The 27286-nt window shown below is 36.3% G+C and overlaps 1 protein-coding gene across 2 annotated transcripts; it reads right to left on the reverse strand.

The window, feature by feature from the left end:
* Positions 1-615: 615 nt before the first annotated feature.
* On the reverse strand, positions 616-13841 carry LOC131073562 (uncharacterized). 2 transcript variants are annotated; one of them, XM_058010018.2, is made up of 4 exons: positions 13176-13841; positions 3512-3667; positions 2531-3214; positions 616-2224 (listed from the first exon to the last, which is right to left on the reverse strand). In XM_058010018.2, the coding sequence occupies exons 1-4, from the start codon at positions 13512-13514 to the stop codon at positions 1163-1165; spliced, it is 2241 nt and encodes a 746-aa protein (XP_057866001.1). In that variant the 5' UTR covers positions 13515-13841; the 3' UTR covers positions 616-1162. The 2 variants fall into 2 exon arrangements, with proteins under 2 accessions (XP_057866001.1, XP_057866002.1); XM_058010019.2 differs by lacking the exon at positions 13176-13841 and adding an exon at positions 13002-13082.
* Between the last annotated feature and the right edge of the window lie 13445 nt (positions 13842-27286).

Raw genomic sequence — 27286 nt, forward strand, 5'->3', positions numbered from 1 at the left:
TCTCCATTATCCCCAATGTTTTGACAGCAATCCAACCAACACATCTCGACTTTCGGTGGGCTGGAATAACTGCCCCAAAAATATTATTTAATAATTCATTTCTACGTGGGTTCTAAACTAGTTGCAGCTGGCATAATAGTAAATCAACTTTGGATTAGTCATACATGAATAGCTTAGTCGTTGCTAATGTTTTCCTATTTAGATACATTTTATCTTGAGAAATTTTTGAATACATCAATTACAATTACAGCGACAGTCCCGGACACTTTAAGATGACAATTTAGGGGGAGAGCCCCATTCACTTTCATTCCACGGAGTACACTTGATGACATAATTACGCATGGGAACCACGAACACTGACAATATCGGGCTCCTAGCGACCCAGTACATCAATATCAAAGAAACTCAAAGGTAAACCCATTCATCTACCTGGATCTGATAGCAGAAAGAAAAATAGATAAGCCCAGAAAAGGAACAAGCACAATATCACAGCAATCAATCACTTATGAAGTTGTCCTACAGTGCAAAAGACAAAAAGACCTGAAATATGAGCAATATCAGAGCGGACCCACAATCCAAACACCATCTTCTTGCCTGGCTTTTGGAGCCTGCCCGGAAAAATGGACAAATAGATAACAAAAAAAAATGTCTTACAACAGGACTGCAATGTTGCTTCCAACTTCATACAAGTGCCCTCGAGGCAGTCCAGGATGTCTACATCCAGTATAAATATTACAACGAAATCCACAAACTTAAAACATGTGGAAGCTCAATAGTTTACAATAAATTAACCTAAAGCTATCTCATGGAAATCCATTCACACCTTTGTGGGTGAGCCTTGGTCTACTTGATGATGCACAAGACCTCTTTAGGGCTACCATAAACCAATATATGGTATCCAAGCCCATGCAGCACTGTTCCAAGACATGCTGAAAAGAATATTGCTATCCCTGTGTCAAACTATATGACATACAAAGGTCAACTAAAAACTGGTTTTTTTGTTGTTAAGTGTTGTTAACAAAGAATTGAAATCACAACCGCTAGTGAAAGAATTAAGTCAGTAAAATTGCATTGTGCATTGCACACAATATATACCAATCAAATTTCATAATTAGGCATAAGAGCTCAAACTCTTAAATACAGTAACAACTGCCACATTCCTTTACTGCACAATCAAGGGCACATAAGAGTCATCTGTGAAATGTAACTCAACTTGCAGCCGGCGATGCAATATGGTCTTCCCCAACAAACCCTTTTTAATATCTACCTGTAACTCCTTCAAAGGGATAGCTGCCAAAAATCCTTTGATAAACTCTTTGCAACATTCCTTCCCTCTACAAATAAGTTTTTTTCCATTATCTCCATTCCCCTGATTCTCAGGTGGAGTTGTGTCTTTCACTTGAGACTCTGCATCTTCCTGTTCCAGATCACTGGCTCTCTCTGATGTCAAATATTTCATGCTCTCCAATGTAACAGGCGGCAAATTCATGCTGTTCTTGTCTTCTTTCAGTTTCTGTTCTCTAGGTGGCAACTGGTACATTTCTGTGTCATCATCAAATTTCAATATATATGCCTGATTACATCCCTCAAACAATCTTTCTCCAAGAGTATCAATTATATAATATGCTTCCTTTGCCACCTTCAGGACAAAAAAGTGATCATTCCAGCTAACAATGTAAATCTGTGGTTCACTATTCTTACTGTCCTTACTACTACCATTTGTTATTTCTTCCCAGATATTGTCAAATGACATTGCTCCCTGGAGAAATTCACATGAATCTCCCAAGCCTTCAGCGTGAAAGAAACCAATAAATGACTTTTGAGGAATGACAGATAAAGAACGTATCTTTGCCTGTAATATTGTTTCCAAATCAAAATGCCGATCAGAAAACCTCTCTCTATGGGCCTCAACTTCACATAGTTTTCTCCACTCTAGAGATCCCTCTTGTATCAATGTATCGAATTGTGACTTTATTGGCATGGAGGTCGGATTTTTTTGTAACCAATCCGCAATAACAACTACCAAAGCAGTACACGCACTTTCCCCTGCAGCACGTTCACTCCGTTGGTCAATTGAAGCAAAAAATACCTTAGTAGATAGACTCATTTCTCCATCTCTGCTTTGCAATTCTTTTTGTTCCCAGCTGCCAATTGTAAAATTATCAGCTCCAAAGTCTGAACAGTCAGTTTTGTGCGATGCAACTCCAATATCATCTTTATCATGCTGCATTACACAAATAAATATTGATGTTAAACATCATGCCTTGAGATTTCCGAAAAGTTGTATTCCATGAGATAAGGAATAGAGCATACATTTTGTAGTGAATTATGCATGTGTAATATGCCAAATTAAAATCAGGATGCTTCCAGCCATTATGTAATGACACAATCCAAGCTTAGCTTTATAGAACAATGCACTTCGTATTGCTATAAATTATTAAATAACACTATCCCTTTTTTGGCTTTTCACGTTTTATAATTATTTTGCATGATGCGAACTGCCATGATCACGAGAATAGAGAAAACATACCAGCAGAGTCATTGGTTGAACAGGAAAGCCTGATTGTCGACGATCAAAATCAATATCATCTCCACCTTCTTCTCCATATGCCTTATTCAATAAAGGCTCTCCCTTAACTTTCAGTGTTCTGAAACTAACTTTCCTCCTTTTCCATGTAAGTCGGCTCAGCATGGATGTTTGTGGAACAGCGTGATCAGAATCTGAAGAAGATGGCTCCTCAAGCAGCTTAGGATTTGGCTCCATACTTGGTAAACTATTCATTATCCAATTATCTCCACCTTCATCTTCTCTTGAATTCAGATAGAGAACACCTTCAACTACAAGGTTGGCTGTAGCCAGATTTCCGTAACTGAAGGACTTCCTAAATCCGGACCCATCTGTACCTTCAGCTTCATCCTTCCCACAGTCATCAACAGAATCTGAATCGAGCATGTCAGTAGACTCGTGTTCTTCACTTCTTGGAGACAATTTCTCATCACTGCCTTCCTCTTCTTCAGAAGCCTTCTTTGATCTCCCCACTACAACATATTCCCTCAAAATCTTCACCTTCCTTAGACCTGCTTTAAATGCAGAGAAATCTTCTTTATCTGATAGCAAACTTACCCCAATGAAAGGCAGTGATGGAACTACAAGCCTCGGAACAGGATCCAATGCTTCTTGAGATGTTTGAAGCTCCATAAACTCAATGGTAATCTGTACAAATTGAAAACACATTTCCATGACTTACTAAGAATGCTATGGAGGAAAGCAAGATTCTTCAAAATTGCAACAGAAGGGGAAGGGAGCAGGCAGAGTGGGGAGCCCAAGGCAAAATCATTTATAGGCACAAGGGGATGAAATTCAGAAATGGTAAGACATTGTAAAATTAGAATTCAAAAGCCACTTTAGGGCCTGTGGCACATAACCAGCTATCTCTAAATATATATCAAATGATACCCTTAGCCAAAAAAAGTTGAAAGAAAATAAAATGAAGAAGGATTATTATCTTACAGAAAACACAGCTTCTGATGCCACTCCTCCAATGCAATAAGAAACAGCTATTTTGGTGCTTTGTTTTGCATCTTCTGCTGACGAAGCAAATTCTCCAAGGTTCAGTAAAGATGTGCCTATGATGGAAGGCCTCATCTTTGGTTCTTGAATTGAATTCTGCAGTTCCAGGTAATTACATCAGAAGGGTCCATCTTTTGAACAAGATGTTAACAATTGTCAATTTTGAATCCAAAATCTCTCTAGCTGGCCATCATTCAATTTAAAAATTGCCCAAATCTACCAGTTATATCTCATGCCTTTAAAACCAAAGAACTCGAGACACTGAAACAGATCATAGTATTATTCCTCACAAAAAGTGTAATTTACATCAGAAGCCATGTCCAATGAGGATCTACAATTGACCAAAGTAATTTGTCATACCAAAAATTTAAACCCCTTGCATATTTACAACAACTCAGCTGCCAAGTAGGTAGCAATAGCCAGATGAATAATTATTTAGCATTAGCTTACTGTTACAATATACAATTTCAGCAAGCTATGAAGAGAATCTACCAAGTTACAACACCTACTTTCAGATATACTTTACCATTATATACAATATGATTTAAATTCATCAGTGGCATTAAACAGACTGTTGCCTATATCCCAAGCAGTTACTCAACTATTTAGAAATATCATTCAACTTGTAAGGGACACAAAATAGGCTATATCTTATATTTTAACAAATCATTATTAACTATTAAGAGAGTCTTTTCCCTGTGGGCTTTCAAGCCCAAAAATTCAGTCCAAGAAGTGGTCTCACACTGAAAAAGTAAAAATGGTGAAAATATTCCATTGCATCTCCATCCATAAATGTCTCTGTCCCTTGTACAGTCATTTTCCTATTGGAACAACCATAGTTGGCACACTCACTGATATTTTGCTGCAGCAAGTAATAAGGCAGAAAACTCACCAATTTTATTTGGCGAGTTTTTGCCAAGTACTCACCAGAACTTTGGCAAATCCAACAGAAAAACTCAAAATATAGAGGAAAAGCACAGGACACGGAAAAAACACTCAAACCCGCACAATTTTTCCATATAAATTAAACCGCACCACTCGCACTTCCTCACACGGCACTCTTACATCCATTTGAGCTGATTGCAAAGATTTTTAAGCAAATTTCAAGGGCAAGTTTAAAAAATATCAAGGGCAGGTTAGTAATTTTCTTTTTTGCAAGCATTTAAATTTTAAATACATTTTAGCGGCTAAAATCTAACATGTAGGCTACAAACAATTCATAAATTTCTAAACTTAGTACTTAGTAGTATTTACTATTTAGAATTTTACTTCCAAAAAATTGGATTTATAAAAAAAAAATTGTTGATTTATACTGACTTTTTTAATGATACCACTATTTTTTTTGTATACACAAGTTATTTTTCAGATTTTAAGTTTTTTAACTTTTTTTTGGAATAAAATGATTAGGTTATACTGAATTTATGTTCAATTAAACTAATCTATGTTGATTTATACTAATTTTAGTCTAAATACATACTAATTTTAGTCTAAATATGTACTAATTTATATTAAATTTAGGCTAATATTTTTGTATTTAGAAATTAAAAATTTTGTACTTTGCACTTGTAGGTTACATAGAATGCTAGATAAAGAAACCTTCACATCTGTATCAAGCTCCCACTCCACATGACACTCAAGCTCAACTCAACCGACCTATTACATGAACTCATCCCCCTAGAGCCAAAGGCCCTACTTGGAAACATGTCATACATGGACCAACACTTGAGGCAATTGTTTGCACAAGATGCTAGAACCTATATCATCGAGGCATCAATCACCTCAAATATCGTCTTATAGGCATTAGTCATCATGATGCCAAACCTTGTATCAACACCACAAAAGAGACAAAACAAGAGATCAATACACAACTTACATTGACAAGTGAAAAAATTACAAAAGGATAAGACAAGGGCGGCCACAGCAACATCCATAGCTAGAGCTCATGGTCCTCAATTGCAAACAAAAACAAATGATAATATAGCATTTGAAAGCATTGCGAGCTCCATAATGGTCCACGCATACAAAGCATACAGCATCCACTTCATCTACTTCAAGTAGTGTACCTAAACACACACCACAGTTTTTTTGTACCCAAAAACATACTTGGAGCACAACTGTCTTTGGAAGGTACAGTGTGAAACAAGGAGGTGCATTGAGAAGTCGATAACGCATGTGTCATTTTTTGGCATTTCAAGAACCTTCCCTTCAATGTGACGAGCAGCCCTTATAGGGAGAATTCGGTAACTGCATTGACAAAAATACAAAAAGACTACAAGGCACCTTCTCATAAAGACTTAAGTGGGAAGTTGCTTGTGAATGCAACTGAAGATACAAATTTAGTTGTGGAAGATCGGAAGAAGCTACGGTGAAAGTATGGTTGCACTATTATTTCAGATGGATGGACAGGCAGAGCTTCAAAAATAGTGAGGTAAGTTTTTTAAGTCACTTGATGCCTCTAACAAAGTAAAAAATGCAGAAACTCTGAGTCTAATGTTGGAAGAAGTTGTCTTGAAGGTAGGTATAGAGAATGTAATTCAAATTGTAACTGACAAAGCAACAACATTTGGGGCAGTTGGGAGATTGTTCGAAGAGAGGCATTCTTCTGGATCCCATATGCAGCACATTGCCTTGACCTTCTTCAAGAAGGCATAGGCAAACTTGATTGGGTTATACAGATTGTAGAAGATGCAAGAAGCATAGCAAAATTTATTTATAATCACCCTTGGGTTCTTAGTTTGATGAGAGATCACACCAAAGGAAAAAAGTTGGTGTGATCAGGTGTCAAAATGTTTGCAATTATTTTCCTAATTTTGCAAAGCATTATTGGTTTGTTGACTTCCTTGAAACAAATGCTTGTGAGTCCTGCATGGCTAGACTCATCATATTCAAAGAAGCATAAAGAAGAGAGGTTTGCAAGGATAATCTTTGATAATCTTTTTGCACAAAGAGCTCCAAAGATCGTCAAGGTTTTCTCAAAACTTCTATTTAAAATTCAAATTGAATTTTTTTTTAATTTTAATCTTTCATTATAAATGTGTAACTTTAATTTTTTTTTTGTATTTGTAAATTGTAGGTGTCAAAATCCTTGGTTAGAGTTCTCCATTTGATAGATGGGGATCAATGGGGTATGCTTTTGAAGCCATGAATAGGGCTGAAGAGTCCATCCAAAGCTATTATAAGGACAACCTTAAATTTGATCTCATTTGGGAGATCATTGATCGGAGGTGGAACAATCAACTCCACCAAACCATTCATGCAACAAAGAACTTCCTCAACCTCGATTTTTTCTATTTAGATAGCTTCTCAAATCCTAATGGGAAGGTTATGGAGGGCCTCACAACATGCATTGAGAGGATGATGCAAAATTGCAGAATTACAGGACTAGTAAAGTAAGCTCTTTTCTTTGGGTCTAACTATCTGAAGAAGAACCACTCAATCACCAAGTAACATAAAATTGAGTCTTTACATCACATGCATCTTACAAGTTACAATTTCAAATTTACAACTATTGATAATTTGATAAAATATGGTTTGCTTACTAACTCTTGAATTATTATTTTGTAGATTCTTGGTTGATAGATTTGAGGTGCAAATACCGCAAATCTGCATTTTGTGCCAACCTTGTAATGCATCCAATTGTGAGTGCAATTGGAGTTCGTTTGAGGCTATCCACATGAAGAACGGACATAAATTAACTCGAAAACACTTCAATGACCTTATCTTTGTGCAATGCAACCTTCTACTTCACACAAGAAGAGTAGAGGACAAATCAAAGGAGGTCATTGATTTCGATGAAATTGATCCTTGTGGCAATTAGATAGGGCGAGATGAACAACCCTCGTCGTTTACCAGCAAATGAGATTTTTTATTTTTGAGAGGTAGGCAATGGAGGATGTGTCAACAACAAAAGGAGATATAGGATCAGATAACATTGATGAAGCATAGGAGTCATTGCCATCCACTAGCGAGATGGAGGTCAAGTTGAAGCCACAAACATAGTCTTCTATGCTGAAGCAAAGAGCTTTAATGGACTACAAAGATTAGAACCTCAACCTCTCCCCAAGGTTTCACTAGATTAGGGAATAGGAAGGTAAAATGTTGTAATATGCAATTTATGAATAATGATAATGATTTTCAAAGGCAATCGTCATAATTTCATAATAGTTGTCAACCATCTGTTGTATCAAGATTCCACATGATGATGTGATTTTGTACTCAATTTGTATTCAAATTAATCAAATTTTATAGAAAACACTTTAGTAATCATTTATGGACTCACTGGATACGCCTTATCATTGCATTTTGCAAAACGAAATGTGCTCCTAAGGAAATTTAAGCATTTTTTTAAGTTGCTGATTTTTTTCCCGAGTTTTTATTGAATCATAAATTTTGGGTCTATCAAGTTTTTGTCAAATCGAAGTCTACAAACCATAGCACAAACATCTTAACCGTGCAGGTGTTAATAAAAATAACAACTGACCACAGAGTGCATTTTGCAACCTAAAAAAGGAACTCCTTATCCTTATAACTACACTGATCCTATTTGTGTGTTGTGACAAGGTTCTGCAACAAGCCATGTCAACAATGTAAGTGAGCACTATTTTATTCTTCCAAACAACAATAATTGAATTGGAATGATGTCAACTGAATAGAGAGAAGAGGCTAGTTTGGCCAAACACATGGATACTCCAAATCATGAACGCAATTATGTAACCACTACCAACTTAGACCACTGGTTTGGGACCAAATCCCTAACCTGTGTTGACCAAATGTCCACTAATGCGAAGACTTCCCACCTTGGTGACAGGGATTGACGATATGCATTAAGCACAGGTGGAAAATTTCCTCCCACTGTGCTCAACATCAATTACTCTTAAGAGTAATAACTTTAGATAACATGTGCACACATAGTTAGTTGATAATTACAAATATTTTCACCAAAACCAAACAACGCCAGCACATTGAAATTCTCATGCAAAACTGACGGCAACAGACACATGTTTTGGCAGTCATATTTGTCTGTCATTAGCATAAGAGGGCATCACAACACTCATCTGCATGAGATAGGCCCAGCTAAAATTTACAAATTAGATTCGAATGTCATAACCAGATGCCATGTTACCAGTTTGCTGGGTTTTGCCCCTGGATCTGGGTCCAGCTAATACTAAATTTGAGTTCCGGATTAACCCTGCTGCAAATTCGGCCAGGGGGCATAATTGTCTCCTGGGCGAACCCACTTTGAACCTGGAGGAATTTCCAGGAACCTGCAGTGGACCCAGCTTTTTGATGTTTTTTTTTGAACTGCTTTCACTTAATGGGAAAGACAAAAATGGTAGCCCTAGCACAGTTTCTCTGTGGCTAAAGACACTAGAGGAATATATCCTGCCAATCCTACATTCAACTAAAAGCAACAGGAGAGTTTGACAAAGAGAAATTGCAGAGCATTGGGCACTGGAAGAGGCTGAGAAGGATGACAGCACAAAGACAGACATTTACACTCTCTGGACACTGAGGAGGACAATGAGAAGGAATTCTCTGCTAATGCCAGGGGACCTGCAATTAAAATAAATCTGTTAAACATTTTTCCCAATATAAAATATATACGAATGAACATGAAAAATACGAAGTTTTCTGTTTAGTTATAAAAACCTTTACATTTTCTGTACAGTTGTGAAAACCTTTACTATACTTCCAAAAAACATCAGTGAAGTATTTAAGAGGGGAATTCATGTTTAAACAACCTAATCTTAATTTAATTAAACTTTGTATTGTTAATGCTTGATATAAACATCCCTGATGTATAATTAACTTAATTAATGAGGCTAATATTGAGTACGTAATTAATTAATTTAATATATTTAATTTATAATCTTTAATCTATTTATAATGTTAGTAAATGTATATGTAATTTTTAGTAAATGTATATGTAACTTAGAGACATTACATATACATATACATATACACAGATGAACCCAACCCCAAAAAAATTTTGACCAAATCCCCAAACCAGAACCAGGATCGGTTACATACACCACATGTTACAGCTTGTTATCATTTGGCATTGCCAATTGTTACATGTCATACCATGGAATTTGTACTTGAAGAAGAGAAAGATCCAAGTCACCTGATTCTAACAGGAAACTGGCACATTTTTCAGCAACCATGCTTTCCCAGACAACCTGAAGTTTTGATGCCCTTGTTAACAAGTTTGGCAGAACCTAGCCCAGTTTCAGCCCAAACCCAAGTTTCCTATGACAATCAAACCAATCCTAGCTTAACTTCATTGCATGTTACAACACAGAATTTTAAGAGAAGATCCTCAAAGGAAACTGGCCCAATTTTGGATACACCATGCTTTCCCAGACGATCTCATAGTTTGCAGCACTAATTAGCAATTCTGAAAGGATACACCAAAAAAAAATTACAAAAAAGTTGACAAATTTTTTTTATGACGATCTCATAGTTTGCAGCACTAATTAGCAATTCTGAAAGGATACACCAAAAAAAAATTACAAAAAAGTTGACATAATTTTTTTTATGCTATTAGATTTAGATCATCTAATAGGTTTTTATTTTGGCATTTGTCTTATGAAATACTAGGGCCGCTCCATAAGTTGTATTAAATGTATGATTCATGAACTTATGAACAACAAAGAAATATATTTTTTGTATTTTTATGTAATTATTAATTTATCATACTATATTCTATATTGCTTGCTAATGTAATTATTAATTTATTATACCATATTCTATATTGCTTGCCATGTAGCTACCAAACCTGCTAATTATTGGTGAGCAGACCACCCTCGCCCAATACTTGTATAATATTCATCATAATACAATATTTTCTCTTCAGGTAAGAAGACAGACAGCTTGTCATAATGCCATTAGTCTTTTCTTTGTACTATAACATTTCTCTTTAGCTGAGAAGACATCCTGATCCAGTTCATCAAACTGTCATTAAACCTTTGGATTCAGTGAAAGCCAACTCATCCACCGCATTCACAAAAGCCACATAAACATGAACAACATTCAAGGGGCATCATCATCTTACACAACTAGAGAAGGACATGACAGATATATGAAATGATAATGATGTGAATGCATATAATTTATGATTTTTCTTTATCAGATGCTTTTTATTTTGGAAGTTTGTATTACATTGCTAAGAAAAATGTGTAACTTGCTTAATTATTTTTTTCTTCTACCTAGTTTCTGAACATTCCAAACTTTTTAAGGATCCTAGGCCTATAGCAGGCATGACAGACACACGTAACTATAATTTCGGGTATGAATATAATATATGAATTTTCTTGGTCAGCCGTTTTCTATTTTGAAAGTTAGTATTATTACATAATATATCATATTACTAAGAAAAAACAGATGTTTTCTACATTAAAAGTCGGTATTATTATATAAAATATCATATTACCAAGAAAAATCAGACGTTTTCTACTTTAAACGTTGATATTATTATATAATATATCATATTACTAAGAAAAATGTGTTATTTGTTTTATTTTATTTTATTTAACCTAATTTATGAACATTTAAAACCTTTTAAAGAATCCTAAACCTTTACCAAAACTCTCCAAACGTACTGAACTTTTCATAATTTGTAAATACAATGGGGCGCTTGAGTGCTCTCGTGTTGGTCAAGCTCTCCTTCCCCTCTTTAATCTATAGATCAATACCCTCCCCTTCCTTCATCAAGGGGTCGCATCCCCCCTTGCCTTCTGAAGTCAGTTGAGCCTCGAGGGAGGCCCTACGTCAAGGACATTAGGTGAGTGCCTAAAGATAATCACCATCGGCCCTTCCCTCAGTATTTTAGGTGATCAAAACAACTCATTCTTTGATCTACATTATTGTTTCAATTTGTATTGATATTCTATAGCTTTTAAACTAACTTAACATGCGGCTAACAATTTGAATGTCATCCAGAAATTTCTGTTTTCAAATGTTAACAAAGCCTCCACATTAAAAAATTATTTTTAACAAAAAAGGTGTCATAGTTGGTACCTATAACACATATCAAACCTATCTCCTAACAAGACAACAATGCCCGTTTCAGTAACTCAAATTTTGCATGGCATCATGCAAAAATAGAACATAGTTATGTATTTGTGATTATTTACAATTGTAGTTCACATACCCAAAGGTAGTGAAGAGTATTAATTTTCAAAGTGTAGATACTCCAGAAATTCATGTATTCAGGTTTTTACAAAGCACATAGGTTCCATATTAAAAAATCATTAATAAGAAAAACAAATGACCATTGATGGTCTTGTCAACACAAATAAAATTGAGTTATCTTCTCTCACGATTCAAGAACATGGGTGTTTGCATTCTGGATCGTTTAAAATCATAAACTCTCATACTTACATAAGGGAAATTTGCAAAACGGATATTATTTTGGCACATAAAAGATCCCAGAAATTCATATTTTCAATCATAACCACATGTAAATGCTTAAACGGTTTTCCTTTTTTTTAGACAAGCAAGAGGCCATAGTTGGCCCCTCAAAACATAAACCGGCCTAGCTAACTCCCATCAAGATAACAGCGCCCACACACATATGACAGTCTGCAAAGATCTTAACCAAAAACAGAACATGTGTACTGTATTTCTGATAAGCATATTTTTAAGCTCACGTAACACAATCAAAAAACAAAGGTAGTATAAGTTGTTTGTTTTTTATAACTGCGTGTGTATTCTGAATACAAGATGTCATTTATAAATTTAAGCGTTCAGATGACAACAAAGCCTATAAATTCCACATAAAGAGTTTTTAGAATACAAACAAATAGGCCATAACAGGTCGCTGTAGCTCAAATTGACCCAGCTAAATACTATCAACATAACGATGCCCATATTCACCGACATAGAAGTTAGATTGACATTATAGGTAGTGTATTTGCTGTATCCTACAAGCTCACGTTGCAACAATTCCCGGATGTGATATACGAGGGTTTTTTCACAATTGTTTTGTATATCTGAACGCGAAATGTTAAACAGAAATTTATGTTTTCAAATATCGACAGAGCACATAGCTTCCACATTAATACAACATTGAACACAAACAAAAGCCCTCTGAGCACGAATTGCCCATCCTAACTCCTACGAAAATAACAATGCCCATATTCATTAACACAAACCTTGCATTGTTCCATACAACAATAGAGAATGTGTATATTGCATTCATGATCATTTAATATCAAACGACAAAGAAACAACAGAATCCAAAGGAAATAGACAATGGGTAAAGTATTTAATGACACAGAGTTTGCAAAGCGAGTTAAGCAAAACTAAATGTGGGTATTGCATCTGTAATCATTTGAAAGTATAGCTCACATGACAATGTAACGTCAAAGCCGAAAAGAAACAGAAAAATGGATAGCCTATATAAGATCATCAGGCAATCTGAGCTCACGTTAAAACAAACCCCAGTGATTTTCTTCACAACTGGGTACTTGTTTCCCAACATAGAATATCCATATCTGGTACATAAAATTGAAATCCATCTCACACAAAGATCTGAAACGACAAACAAAGAAACTGAAAAAAAAAAGGACAGAACAATAAAAAAAAAAAAAATTGTACTTACATGAACAAGCTCAAGGCAAACTTCCCAAGGCTGAAACCCAGCACCCTCTTCCCTCCCCATAGTAAGAACACACGCATTCTCAAACTCCTCATTCCATTGCACAACCCCATCACTCCCAAGACACTGCAAGCCAGTACAATTCCTCTTAACATTCCTCCTAAAACGAGACCCTAGCTTATTACCCTTAGACCCCTTCCACTTCACATTCACTCCAAGTTTTGAACCGTCAGAATCACCCTCAATCACAAGCCCCTCCAAGCAATGCAGCACCAATTTCACCTTAAATTTTTTTGAGCACAGAGGCGGCCAGGGCCGCCACTTTATCATCCTCACAACCATTTTAGGCCTGATATTAGGCAGACCTTGAGCTAAAACAATTTTTTCAAAATTCTTTAATACCCACACAATTCCTTCAATTCTCCACCGAATCCTCAGCTCCCAGGCTCACTGGATTCAGCACAACTTCAACTACCCTTCTGTCCAACACCCACTTGGTAAATCTCCTCGAAAATAATATGATCTGTGAAAAATCCTTCGTTATCCAGTACTCTGTTTTCAACACTACATTGTACTTCTCTTCCCCCAAGGTTCCTACATTAACATGTCATTTTAATGGCATTAAATGCCTTGGGTTATTGTTTTCCGAGGTTATGAGCAGCTAATGTTTAGCTGTTAAGCGTCTAATAAATAAATGAATCCTTTGTTGGCACTCGTCAGGATTTCGAATAAATTGACGGCATGTTTGTTCGTTTTGTCCGTTGGCATTGACGACTATAGAATAGGTAGCGTCAGGAAACGACAGTATTGGCGTATTTTCTAAGCGTATTTGTGAATATTTGACGGCAATATTAACTTTGTTGACGCTAACGACAAGGCCGGACTTGAAAGTCCAATGATATTGGAATTAGTTGGCGGTCGGAATCCAGGGATTTTCTTTTCTAGTGATGTTGAAGTCCCAAGTGCTTTTTGCCCCAAGTTTATCATTATAAAAATTGTCATGATAAAGACTTGTTTCATCTTTTTAATCCAAGAGCTGGTCAAACTTTGGCTTGTCATGGATTGGATACAAGGCACTAACTGGTCTTCCCCACATGAATGGGAGGACACAAAATGTGGGAGGAGTATAGAGAAAAATGTCTATCTCATTAAATAGTTTCAAATTCACTTTGGAGATAAGGGAGGGCCCTTATGTTGTCATTTTAGATTTTCCACTTTTCTCAAAATATTGAGACTATCAATATAGGCTAGGTAAGAAGATTTGAAAGAGAAGAGTCACTAAATGTTTATTATTTTTTTATAGAAAGATATATTATACATGATATTGTTTATGGATTAGACTGTCTTTCGAGTGTTTTAATCAATGTTACGGATTATATTTTGGGATCCATCGTCATATTCTGTCTCTTTTAGCTTTTTATTGTCTTCATGATGGATCACGAAGTGTGATCCGAAATGTTGATTAAAAAACTCACACTCAATCTAACTTATAAGCAATATCAAGTAAATTATAGATTACGGAAATCATATATTATTAAATGAAATAATATTTTTCACATTTTGATATGTGTAATGGATAGTAAATTTTAATAAACAAGTGACATTTTTTTTGAAATAATAATCAATCACTTCTACGATGATGTTTTTCGTAATGTTACTTGTAGAATGGAAATGACATGTTGTTGTTGGAAATAAATGGGATCAAATTTTATGAATAAGTTATTCAAAGATGAGAAACTTGGTAAGAATTTCTTTGATGCGATTTAGTAAGAAAAATGAAGGGAAATATAGAAATGCAAGGAGAAACACATGGAGAATTTTCAAAGAGAAATGTAGGGAGAATAAAAAAGAAGAAATATAAAGGGAAATGTTGGAGAGAATAAGAAAGATAATTAAATTTTTAAGAAGAATTTGTAAAAAGAAAGTAGATTATATGTGAAAATGATATGTTATAATAATTAATTATGAATATTAGAATTCATGGAGTAATATATGCAATTTAGAGGTTTGCAATAATGTATGAATCTCTATTCATAGAATCATTAAGGTTTCTACATATATTTATAAAATTGTACGTATGAAGCTCAAAATTCTTGGAGCAAAATATACATTTGATACAACATAATAGAAGAATATAGCAATGAAAGTATGAATCTCTAAATTTATATGGTATAGAGGTCTACAATCCCTGAGGCTTCATAAATTTCAAATTGCATATTCATCTCTATCACATTGGGAATTATGTGTAGTCCTTTTATTTGTTTGTTTTTAAATTGAATAACGATTACAATTATATTACAAGCTCCTTATGAGAAAATGCATTATAAATAACCTATGGAAGACCAAGAGTCACCACTTAGAAATCTGGTGTTATTTAGAAACCACCTCCATATTAGATGTCAACTATGGAAGACCAAGAGTCACAACTTAGATTTCCACTTTAGATGTCCCTATTGGGAATTGAACTTGGGTCTCCATAATGAGAACTCAATGTTTTAACCAATTAAGCTCAACCCCCCTTGGACAAGGGTATTTTGTTTAACAAGGTATATATATTATTTAACTTTGGTGTAGATGAGATCAAGGTCCCTTATCAAGTTTCCCAATTACACAACCACAATCAACAACGATTACAAAATGTTAAGCAACAAGAAAAATTCAAGTTATTATAAACAATAGATTTAGGTGTACAAACAAAATTCAAGGTTTATTCACACATAGGCCTTCAACTTTGCCTTCCCTATTATGATCTTCGATCTCAATCTACCTTTGTCAGGCACTCATCCAAACCAAACACCATATTTTCCTTGAAAATACTCAAATATTTGCAAAAGAAGATATTCATTTCAAGAGAAAACTCAAAGAGGCCCTAGAAATCAATAAACACCCAACCAACCTAAATTGTGATGAAGGTTGGAACTTGAGTTTCTATTGGTACCCTTTACTTTCTTACCTTAGAAATCTCTCTCCCTCTCACCCTTCTTAACCTATTTCCTTCTTGTCCTGCTCAACCTCCCTTTCCTAGTTCCTCCTCCCCACAAGCCCCCCCTCTACCCCCTCCCCCTCGTCTCCCCTTCTCTTTTTGTGGGCCACTGACCTTGGATCTTGAGTCTTTTTGTTCCCTGTCTTTCCTTCCCTCTCTCCCCACTTGTGCCCCTTAGTTTTCTCTTGCTTTCTTCCCCCTCTTTGTCTCTCTTTGTACCTCAGGCTTCTCACTCTCTTTAGTTTCTTCCTTCTCTTTTTTCCTTTGCCTCCCTTTTTTGGTGTTCTTGTTTTCTTTAATTATTTTATTGGCTTCTTTCCCCCTTTTTATCATTTTTTTGTATTTTCTTGGTTTATATTTTTCCTACATACTTGTGTGTGTGCATATATATTTGTGTGTATGTACACACACATATATTTATGTATGTATGTATATACATACATGTATTTATGTATCTATGTTTGTTTGTGTGTGTGTGTGTGTGTGTGTGTGTGTGTGTGTGTACACATGCATATATGCATATATGTATGTATATATTTATGTATGTATGTATGTGTGTATATGTATACATATATAAATGTGTGTGTATGTATATGTATATGTATATGTATATGTATATGTATATGTGTGTATCTGTGTGTGTGTACATGTGTGTGTACATGTGTGTGTGATGCAGAGAGTCTTTGAGCTTTGTTTGTTATACCTTCTTAAGTGACTTGACCTACTCAACCCTTCAACTACTCAAGTCCTTCCTATGGCACTTGGCAAGGGTTATGCTAATGGGACCTCCAAGCTCTAAACCTTCTTGACTTGCTTCCTAGGTATAGCCAATGGTTTTGGGTCAATCAATTCCTCCACTTGAGGTTGCCACCTCAGTTACTCACACACTCCTCTCCTGGGCTCCAGCCACTCCTACAAGGATCTTAACACACAATCTATTCCTATGGTTTCCCAATGCATCAACAAGGCGTCTTCAATTTGTTTTGAGGTTTAAGACTCACCAAATCCATCGCCTTGACTTCTTAACTCTTCTAGGTCTCTACCGGCACCTAAATAGGCCTAATTGCATTAACCCTCCCTAGGCGGTTTTAGGGGTTTAATTGAAAAAATACCAAACAAGCCTAGAAATAAATCATGGATTTGAGTACCCTTTTATAATTTACAGACAATACTGGAAAAGTGCATCTGGTTTATCCGTACAAGTGGGGTTTCCAATGCTGCACTATTTTGAAGGGTTTTAGGCCTAGCCGATGACTTGGCAAGATGGGTCTAAAACTCTTCACCAGTCAAATCTCCTGCTCAAAAAAAATTGGTAACCTTCAATTGAACTTAGAGGGATTTCCATTTATATGCCACTTGGACCTGCACCAATCTCCATGTGCTCACAAATCGCCTTTTCTTGTTGTCCTAACTCACCTACTCCCAGCGGTGAGCCTAGGGCTTCATTGTTTCTCCTCCTCCTGGACCTAAAAAATCACACACCCTATTCCTAAGCTATGTACATACCCTAACCTATCATTCTTATTTATTTCAATGGGTGCCATCAAAGAATGCCTAGGTTAGAGTAATTTCTTGCTCTTAAACCCTACTTGCAAGGGTTTTGCTCCTACTTGTAAAGAATGAAAGAAATATCTACAACCTGGAACAATCAAACCTGAAATTCAACCTTAATGAAAAAAAATACAATGAGTTTACACCATCTACTCCATTCTGGACTGTACAAACAAGGAAAAACAAGACAAAACTATCCAAAACCAGTGGAAACAAGGTTGCTTCACAAACCAAAAGCTTGCTCTTGCATTTCCAATCCTCTACCCGTACAATGAAGTGAAATTTGGCTTATATCCACTTGTTTCAGTTGGTTCAACCAACTTCCTAACGCCTATAACCAAAAATGCAACTTTTGCAAAAAATTGCAAAATGTTGCTCTGAAACTTTTGACAACTTTTGCTCCAGGATGCAATTTTGCATTCTAGTGCATTCTAAGGCTCTTAAAGGTCCTAAAACACCCTAGAAGACCTAAACACAACTCAATTAACTACTAATACATGAGTACATTCATCTAGAGTATTTTGCCTATGAACTACCTAAGCATCTCACTCCTCGGGCTAACAGCATCCTGAGCACAATTGACTCAAACCAAAATTTGGACAACTCAACTAAAGCTCTATTGAGTCCTCAATGGTTGGTCCATTATTACATCACAAATTAATATACGAACTTAAAAGAAAACAAAGCTTTCATTCTTGGAGTGCTAGGTGCCCTACACCATACTCCCCTGGGTCAAAGAACTCAAGTCCCTTGAGTTATAAGGTTTGAAATATCCACTCCATGCTAAAGTATATCTGCCTCTAACATCCACATGGCATCTAAATCAGGTAACCCTTTCCACTTGACAAGATAGTTCTTGTAGACTCATTTCCTTGTCTTTTTTACTATCTTGGTATCCAAGATACTTCCCTCTCTCCCCACTCATGCCCCTTAGTTTTCCCTTGCTTTCTTCCCCCTCTTTGTCTCTCTTTGTACCTTAGGCTTCTCACTCTCTTTGGTTTCTTCCTTCTCTTTTTTCTTTTGCCTCCCTTTTTTGGTGTTCTTGTTTTCTTTAATTATTTTATTGGCTTCTTTCCCCCTTTTTATCATTTTTTTGTATTTTCTTGGTTTATATTTTTCCTACATGTACTTGTGTGTGTGCATATATATTTGTGTGTATGTACACACACACATATATTTATGTATGTATGTATATACATACATGTATTTATGTATGTATGTATGTATGTGTGTGTGTGTGTACACACACACACACATGCATATATGCATATATGTATGTATGTATTTTTGTATGTATGTATGTGTGTATATGTATACATATATAAATGTGTGTGTGTATGTATGTGTGTATATGTATACATATATAAATGTGTGTGTGTATGTATGTGTATATGTATATGTATATGTACATGTTGATAGTTATGATACTTAATGTTAAGTACAGATGCTAAGCTAATAAGATGAGAGGGGGGGTGAATCATACAAACTTAATCTTCCATAAAAACAACATATTCAACCTCGGTAACATATACTTCAGTAATATAACCAAAACTGCTAAACATGCAAACTCAAAAGCATATAAACATCATAACACTCATAACACCAGATTTAACGTGGAAACCCAAATAGGGAAAAACCACTGTGGGATTTTCAGACCCACTAAGAAATATACTCTTCTAGAGTATGCTCGGTTAAAAGCAAATCCTATTAAAGATTACAAACACATTGCTAGATGTGACTCGGTTAAGGGATTTCCCTCAGATTTGTTACGATCTTCACCTTGTTAGAAGTGACCTTCTTAAAGGATTTCAAACACTCAATCAGAATGTCACCTTGCTAGAGGGTTTTACAAATAAGACTGTTAAGTCCACTTGGTTAAGATATTTTCTGTCACTTCACAAAATAACAGTAATAAAAATCTATCTGCAACTTCAGATCTAAAATGCTAAAGAAGATTCTGTAGCTAGGAAATCGGAAATCATCACAAGCAAATCAAAATACTAATCTAGCTCAATCACGAAAGCTCAAATGCAATGAGCAATCCTAAACACATCCAATAGAGACATGAAAGCAAAACATTCAAGATTAAAAACACTAAGCAAACCAAATGCAGATCTGAATATCTCCTTCATGCGGCTCCATTGTCCTTCTTTCTTCTTCAAATAACTTTGTTGTGGATCTCACCTACAAGTGCATGATCATGATATGAAAGCAAGTAGACAAGATGATTGCTCAAGAATACTCGAAGCGTGATTGACAAAGTGGTTATTAGATAATGTGATTATTAGATTGAGATTGAAGAAATTCATCCAATTTATAGACAAATTGGAGAGATGATCAAATTAGCATGAAGAGATTCAAATGGAAATTGCAAATCAAGAATGTCAATTATGACAAATTTATGACAAATTTGCACTTTCTATGCAAAATTGATTGATTGATAATTTATGACAAGATTATGACAAATTTCTATGTCAAAATTGATTGATTGTCAATTATGACAAATTATGACAAATTGAAATGTCATTCCCATGAAATTAGGAGGAAAATAGGAGGAAATTGAATTAGAAATTAGGAAAAATTAGAAAAATAGAAAATAGGAATTAGGAAATTAGAAAATGAGGAAATAGGAAATTAGTGAATGAATTAATAATTTTTCATTTATTAATTAATTCACAAAGAGGGAATTTAGAAATTGAGGAATTAGGAAATTAGGAATGATGTGAAATTAGGTAAATTAATTAATAATTTGTCACTTATTAATTAATTCACAAAAAGAGGAATAATTAGCCAATTAAATAAACATTTAATTGTGACTCGAAGACCTAGGATAAATAAATAATTTATTTAACCTAGAGAGAGAAATGACAAACATGATTAAATGAATAAATCATAAAACCCTAGAAGATGAATTAGAAATGCAAGGATGACAATTAGGTCTTGACAAAGGATAATCGATATCGATTCGATTTAATCATGATTCTGACTGATAAAGGACCAATGCTGACAAACGATTTGATTGATAAATGTGCCAATTGACGAGGAACAATGACTAATTGATCCAAATTGACACAATTGAGAAAGACGACGATTGATGACAAATTGATTGCAAAAATGACAAAATTGACAAGAAGACAAGGATCGATGACAAAGTAGATTGCAAAACGACTAGATTGATGACAAATCAATCAAAAGACAAGAATCGATGACAAATCGATCGCATGATGACAAGATTGAAAAATGACAACGATCGATGACAAATCGATCGCAAGATGACAAGATCGATAAGAGGACAAATGAATACGCACATTTGATGCGACAAGATAAGACCGACCAAATTCACGACAAATATTGTTGTCAACAAGACCAAATTCGAGAGCGAGACAGATGAAGAATGCAGAAGAAGGACTCGATGCTCGCAAATGATAAAGACCAAGTGCGTGACATAGGCGAAAATGTTAATGCAATGCAAAAACCTAAAATAAGGCAATGCGCAAATGTTAAAGTATGATTCTGCAAGCGTTGACCATTTTTAGGTGTCTACATTTTGCCCCTCTTTGAGACAATGCGATTTTAAGCGTTGTTTCAAAGAACAATAATGAAAATGCCCCAGACAATGACAATGACATATGCATGCCCCCTCGAGGAATTGGCCGGAAACATCCAAGAAAGAGGCCAATTGATCGATAAAAAAAATAGAAAATGATAGGAGAAAATAGACTGACAATCGGAGACCGGATGCACGAAGGACAAGCAATGGAAGACGCAAAAGACCGCGACCAACATAAGATGGAGGGGGTGCACGTCCATCTATGCACTAACAAAGATCTATAAATGAGGCAAAGAGAATGAAATTTGCTCATTTGCACTAGCCCAAGAAGAGGATTTGTTGCTCTGGAAAAGGACACTTGCAGAGAGATGGCGAACATTCCAAGGGCAGATCAACTCGGAGAATGTGTACGCACGTTCAGATGACCGAACGACACGGGAGCATCGGTATGTATCTCAAAAACCCATGTTTTCAATTTGAGGAATTTGACTTGCTTGCGGGACATTGCGGGGCCCACAGGGAATGTAGAAATTGACTTCTGCGCCTGTGTAGGGAGAATCCTGCGCTTGTGTAGGGTCTTCTGCACTTGTGCAGGGGGACACAGGTGCAGGTTATGCTACACAGGCGCAGGACTTGTCACACAGGCGCAATTGTGCAGTGTAAACCCTAATTTGGTCAAAATTGGCATGCGAATGATCCCGAAAAAAGGGGATAAGAATAGGATAGGTCAAAATAGATTGGAAACACCCTAATTTGGACATGAAATGAGGAAATGCAACCCGTAGGAGCAAACCCAAAAACTAACAAAATATGCCCCAATTGTGATGCAGAGTCGACAGTATCCGTTGATCACACGAGAGAACCAACCGAACTGCTTGTGACATTAGAGAGACAGAATGATCAATTCAAAGCAGAGATAGCCAGACTCACAGCGGCTTGAGATACAGCGATAGCGCAGGCATAGCGAGAAGAACAGAGAGTCACTGAGTATATTGGGTCAATTAGGGACGCCAGTGCACGGGAGATGGCACAGATGTTGGTAGAGACCGGAGAGGAGATACGCCATTGGAGGACACTATATGAGAGCGCAGTTCCACCAGAGCAGAGAGCAGCTTCATATCGGGCCCGATCGAGGACAGAGAGCAGGGCACACTCTCAGAGGTCAGTGAGCAGCATGCGGGTGAGTGGACCTATGAGACCACCACAGCCAGGACCAGGAGGGACAGCATCCACGAGACATGGCAGGGATGAGGAGGACAGAGGGAGCACCCAGTGACAGAGGCACGTACTCCTTAGGATAGAGACAGATGTAGTATGACATTATGTAGTTTGACATTTTGTAATCAGCTTGTGGGCCATACTTAGGACAGACAGTCCAATTTTGTACTCCGATATTATTTGGATATATGATATGATATGCATCGATATGATGGGATGCAATGTGTTATGACATATGTATGGATGACTTATGCACTGTTGATGTACCATTGTGGAACATGTATGGATATATATTTTTTTATGTGTTTTTGATGCATTTATAATATGAAATGGATAAAATGCTTGATATGATGCTTGATGTAATACAGATATACTAACCAAATGGATGCAGGATGCAGCATATGTGTTTGGAAAAATCAGAGCGCTAGACCGAACTGACTATCTGAACTGACGGAAGAAATATTAGTAAGAAGAAATGAGACAGAGGACAGTTAGAGACGAAGAAAAACTTGCTTTTAGTAATGCACTTTGTAGGTGAGAACCTTTATTTTAATGTAGCAAAATGGATGCATAGCATCATGGCATTGAAGGCCAGAGCTGAAATGCAACCCTTTTTGCAAAAGACAGACACATCACAGACAAACAGCAATCACAACAAAAAAAGAAAGGACCATGAACCATCCCGGTCACTCTAAATCACTCAGTGACATCATCGAGCAACATAGGAACATGATCGAAGCCAAAGATAAATCAGTAAAAAAAAAATTCCAACAAATCAAACAAACATCTTGATCTTCATCGTCAAAAGTTGAAAGTGCTAATAGGATGATCATGCTGTCTGGTTTCAGGACATGTGGTACCCCGTCTAAGACAGGACACAGTCTGGTTTCGAGCATACCACTCCCTGTATAAGACCCATGATAGTAGTGACAAGGACAAATGATATTGATGTTGATTGATATGACAATTCGAACCAGTTTGAATGTCTGGTTTGATTGAAAAGTTCATCTGTTTAAGCGTGATTTCATTAAAGCACAGTGTATGATTGCAATTGTCGTTGGAGGGATGCTCAGTGATTTGTCTTATGCACAAAAGGGATATTTATTGCAAAATGCTTTTCGAGTTTTTACAATTTTTTCTTTTTTTCATTTTTTCAGGACTTTATTTGACTTTTTAGGGATTTTCTCAGGACATTTTTCCATTTTTTAGAGATTTGTTCAGGACATTTTTCAATTTTTTTGAATTATTTCAGGACATTTTTCAATTTTTTTGAATTATTTCAAGACATTATTTGATTTTTATGATTTTGCCCCCAGTGTCTAGCAAGGCAAGGAATATGACAGGTGAATAAATAGGCTTTCTGAAATGATGGTGGATAGAGGGAAGACAAAGGCCTTTGATTATGGAGACAATGCGGATGCAATTTTCAAGGGCTATTGCGTGATGGGACAAGAGACTGGATATGACAATGTAAATCAGTGACATGGCATGAGGGACATGTCAAGAGGTTTTTGAAACTATGTTTTGCATTTCGCATCCTTATGTTAGATCAAGATCAAGGGACAGAAAGAGTGTATGGATAGTGATAAGATATGGATAGGATAATTAAGACCAAGAATGGAGAAGGGAAATGGACTGAAGGTCGGGATTGGCTAAGGGATAGTGGCAGAAAGTTGCAATAAGATAGGGAATATGGATGAAAAGTTATAACAAGCAAATGGATAAATGACCAAAAGTTATGATAGACTAAAAGCTGCAAACAAGATGCATGATGCTCATGACGATCTTCAGCCTTGTCAAGATCAAAGGTGGAAAGGGAAAATGGACATGAGGGACAATAGGATAATGGAGGAGTATGACATGGTATGATAGGATAATGAAGGGCAATAGGATATGAAGGAGGAAACCTGCCCCCAAGTGTGGTGTGCAAGAAGTTCATAGATTACGCATGACGCCTGTTTGCTAGGTTTTCATCACGGTACTTGCCCAAGGTGCCTGTTTGCCAAGTTTTTACTAGTGGATGAATTATTTTTGCTTTACTTTTTTTTCTTTTGTCTTTTTTTTTTCACCCTTTTTTTTTTTTCTTTTTCAATAGAAGATGGACATATGATAGGGGATGGAAGAAGGACTCAAGCGTCTTTTTGTTTGGATAGTAGCCTTGAAAAAAAAATGGACCATGACCTTTAAAAGTATGCTCAAAGACGTTGGTAGGATAAGGACATGGAAAATAAGATGAAACTAAGGCGAGGATTTATGCAAAGGATTGGACCAAAGGGATCGAAGAATGGAAAATATGCATTGGATAATGGATAGGATATTGGAAGAACTTTGCTTGAGTGGATAGAAATGTTGGCAAGATCGACATTGGCACACACCTTGACGGGTGATGGACTGATGGAGGAAAGATATATCTCAGATTATGAGATTTGGATGGAGGAATAGCTTGGGATTTTGGGACATAAGGGCCCAAAATGGATGAAGAAGGTGATGGAGGAACAAATTTGAGAGGGTTGGATGGAGGAATAGCAATTCTGGATGCCAAGTTGGATGTTTCTTTAGGCTTTTGTGCTTCAAGGAGCTGCTTAGGGATCCACATGGTTTTTGATTTTTCATGCTTTTGTGGTTCCTTGGAGTGCATTGCTTGCACAAGGGATTTAGGAACCCATATATATTTTGACTTTTGTTTTTGATTTTTCTCAATGGGCCTTTGTGGCCTTTTGGATATATATTTTTCTTTATAGATCATATTGTTCTTTGTTTTGACATGTCGATTATATTGGACATGTTGATCCTTGAATACATGTGGATTTCTAGACTTATGACTTTTATACTTGGCATCTAAATTGCTTGGAGGAGGAAAGGAATGCATGGATGGATATGAATGAAATGGAATTCTTTTGGATGGATGAAATTTACTCAAGGATGTATGCCTTTGCTGACCTTGCATAGAGGACGAAGGAATATAAGGACCTAAGATGGATGGAAGGTATGATGGGGAAAGTGTATGTTTTGATTGTGATGGAGGGATACCAACGTCTTGAGATTGAGTTGTGTAGAAATGACCCTTAATATTTTATTTAACATGAAGGGATGCTTGCTTATGGAGATCTACTCCTTTTCCTTTATGAATATCTTGACTTGTAGGATACTCTTTTCTTTGGGAAGAAGACGCGAGTCCATTATAAGGTGGATATGATATGAGAGAAATAATGAGATCTTGAAGTGGATCGGATTGCACCAAAGTGGAAGAACCCATTGTGCATGTCGAGGGTTCATGAACATCTTGCATTGACACATTAGAATCATGAGTGGGATTAGGATCGTGAGGGGGACTAGGATTGTGTAGTGGACATGGTTCAATGACAGGCTCTTCAAGAGATGGAATGGGAGAAATAATGGATCATCAAAAGGAATGAGATCTTGGAGTGTATATGGAGCATTAGGACAAGGAGATGGAGGAACAAGTGGATCTTGTGGAGGATCTGAAGGAATAATTTGATCTTGACAAGGAGGAAGATCATTGGAATCCTCTTTAAAGGTGCTTTGCTCTTGACTTTCAATGGGATCATCAGAAAGGATGGAAGGGATATCTTGATTTTTCTTAAGAAGTGGAATGCCAATGGGATTTGAAAGGACATTTTGTTCATGAAATGGAAGGGGATCGTTTGGGATTGGATGAACTGGGATATCTTGATCTTGCTCAGGGAATGGAGTGTCAATGGGATTTGAAAGGACATTGTGTTCTTGGATAGAATTGATAGGAATAAGTGAATCATTGCAAGTGTCTGGGGAAATGGGATCCTGGTCAACAATTGGATGGGATGATAAGGTTTCAGGATCTTGATCTTGATTTTCTTTAGGACTCATTTCTTCATGCTCTAAATTATCCTCTTGACATGGGGTTAGACTTTGGATATGAATGGGGGATTCTGACAAGGAATCAATGTTTTGGCATGATGGAAATGCACTTTGAATATTTGTGATGGATTCTGGCAAGGAATCAATGCTTGAACATGAGGAAGAGGGACTTTGAATGGGGTCCTCTAAAACAGGTAATGGCAATAAAGTGCATGGTGGCATTGGGTCTTGTATTTCTGAAACATGACAAGGATGTGCATCGTGAATTGGATTATTAATTATGGATAGCCCTTGGATAATTGCATCCTTGGGTGCATTGTTTGATGAGGACAATATAGAAGGTTCTTGTGAAACTTCTAGAGGTGTAGGGATAGATGCCACTGGAGAGTCAATTTGTTTGTGGGGAGATGAGGCATTGCTAGACATAAGTGTATTATCTTGATCTTCTTCAAAGAACTCACTTGGTAGTTTCCTTAAGAGCATTGCAATAAAGCCACCTTTCTTTCGAGGTTTTGACATAGTTGTATCTGGAATTTGAACTTGTTTGGCAAGGAGTTGGTTCTGGTCTGATGTCATGTTTTGATTTTGAACTAGATGTTGATCAGACTGGTTTGACATGTTCAAAATTTGGCTTGGTGCATGTTGCAAGTTTTGTTTTTGAATTTTTGGTTGTGGTTGTTGACATTGATATGTTGATTGAACTTGTTGATATTACACCATTGGTTGAACCATTTGTTGACATTGTATAGTTGGTTGGACATACTGTTGAAATTGGACCATTGGTTGTATTGGTTGTATATGTTGAACAATTGGTTGAACCATTGGTTGTATTGGTTGAAAATCTGATTGATAGTAAACACCTTGTTCTTGTTGTGGAGGCACATAATGTTGAAATTGATGTTGTCTCTTTTCTTGAAATTGTTTCATCATCTCTATTTGGGAGAGGAGAGCTGG

This window comes from Cryptomeria japonica, chromosome 10, assembly GCF_030272615.1.
Source record: "Cryptomeria japonica chromosome 10, Sugi_1.0, whole genome shotgun sequence".
NCBI classification, from domain to species: Eukaryota; Viridiplantae; Streptophyta; class Pinopsida; order Cupressales; family Cupressaceae; genus Cryptomeria; species Cryptomeria japonica.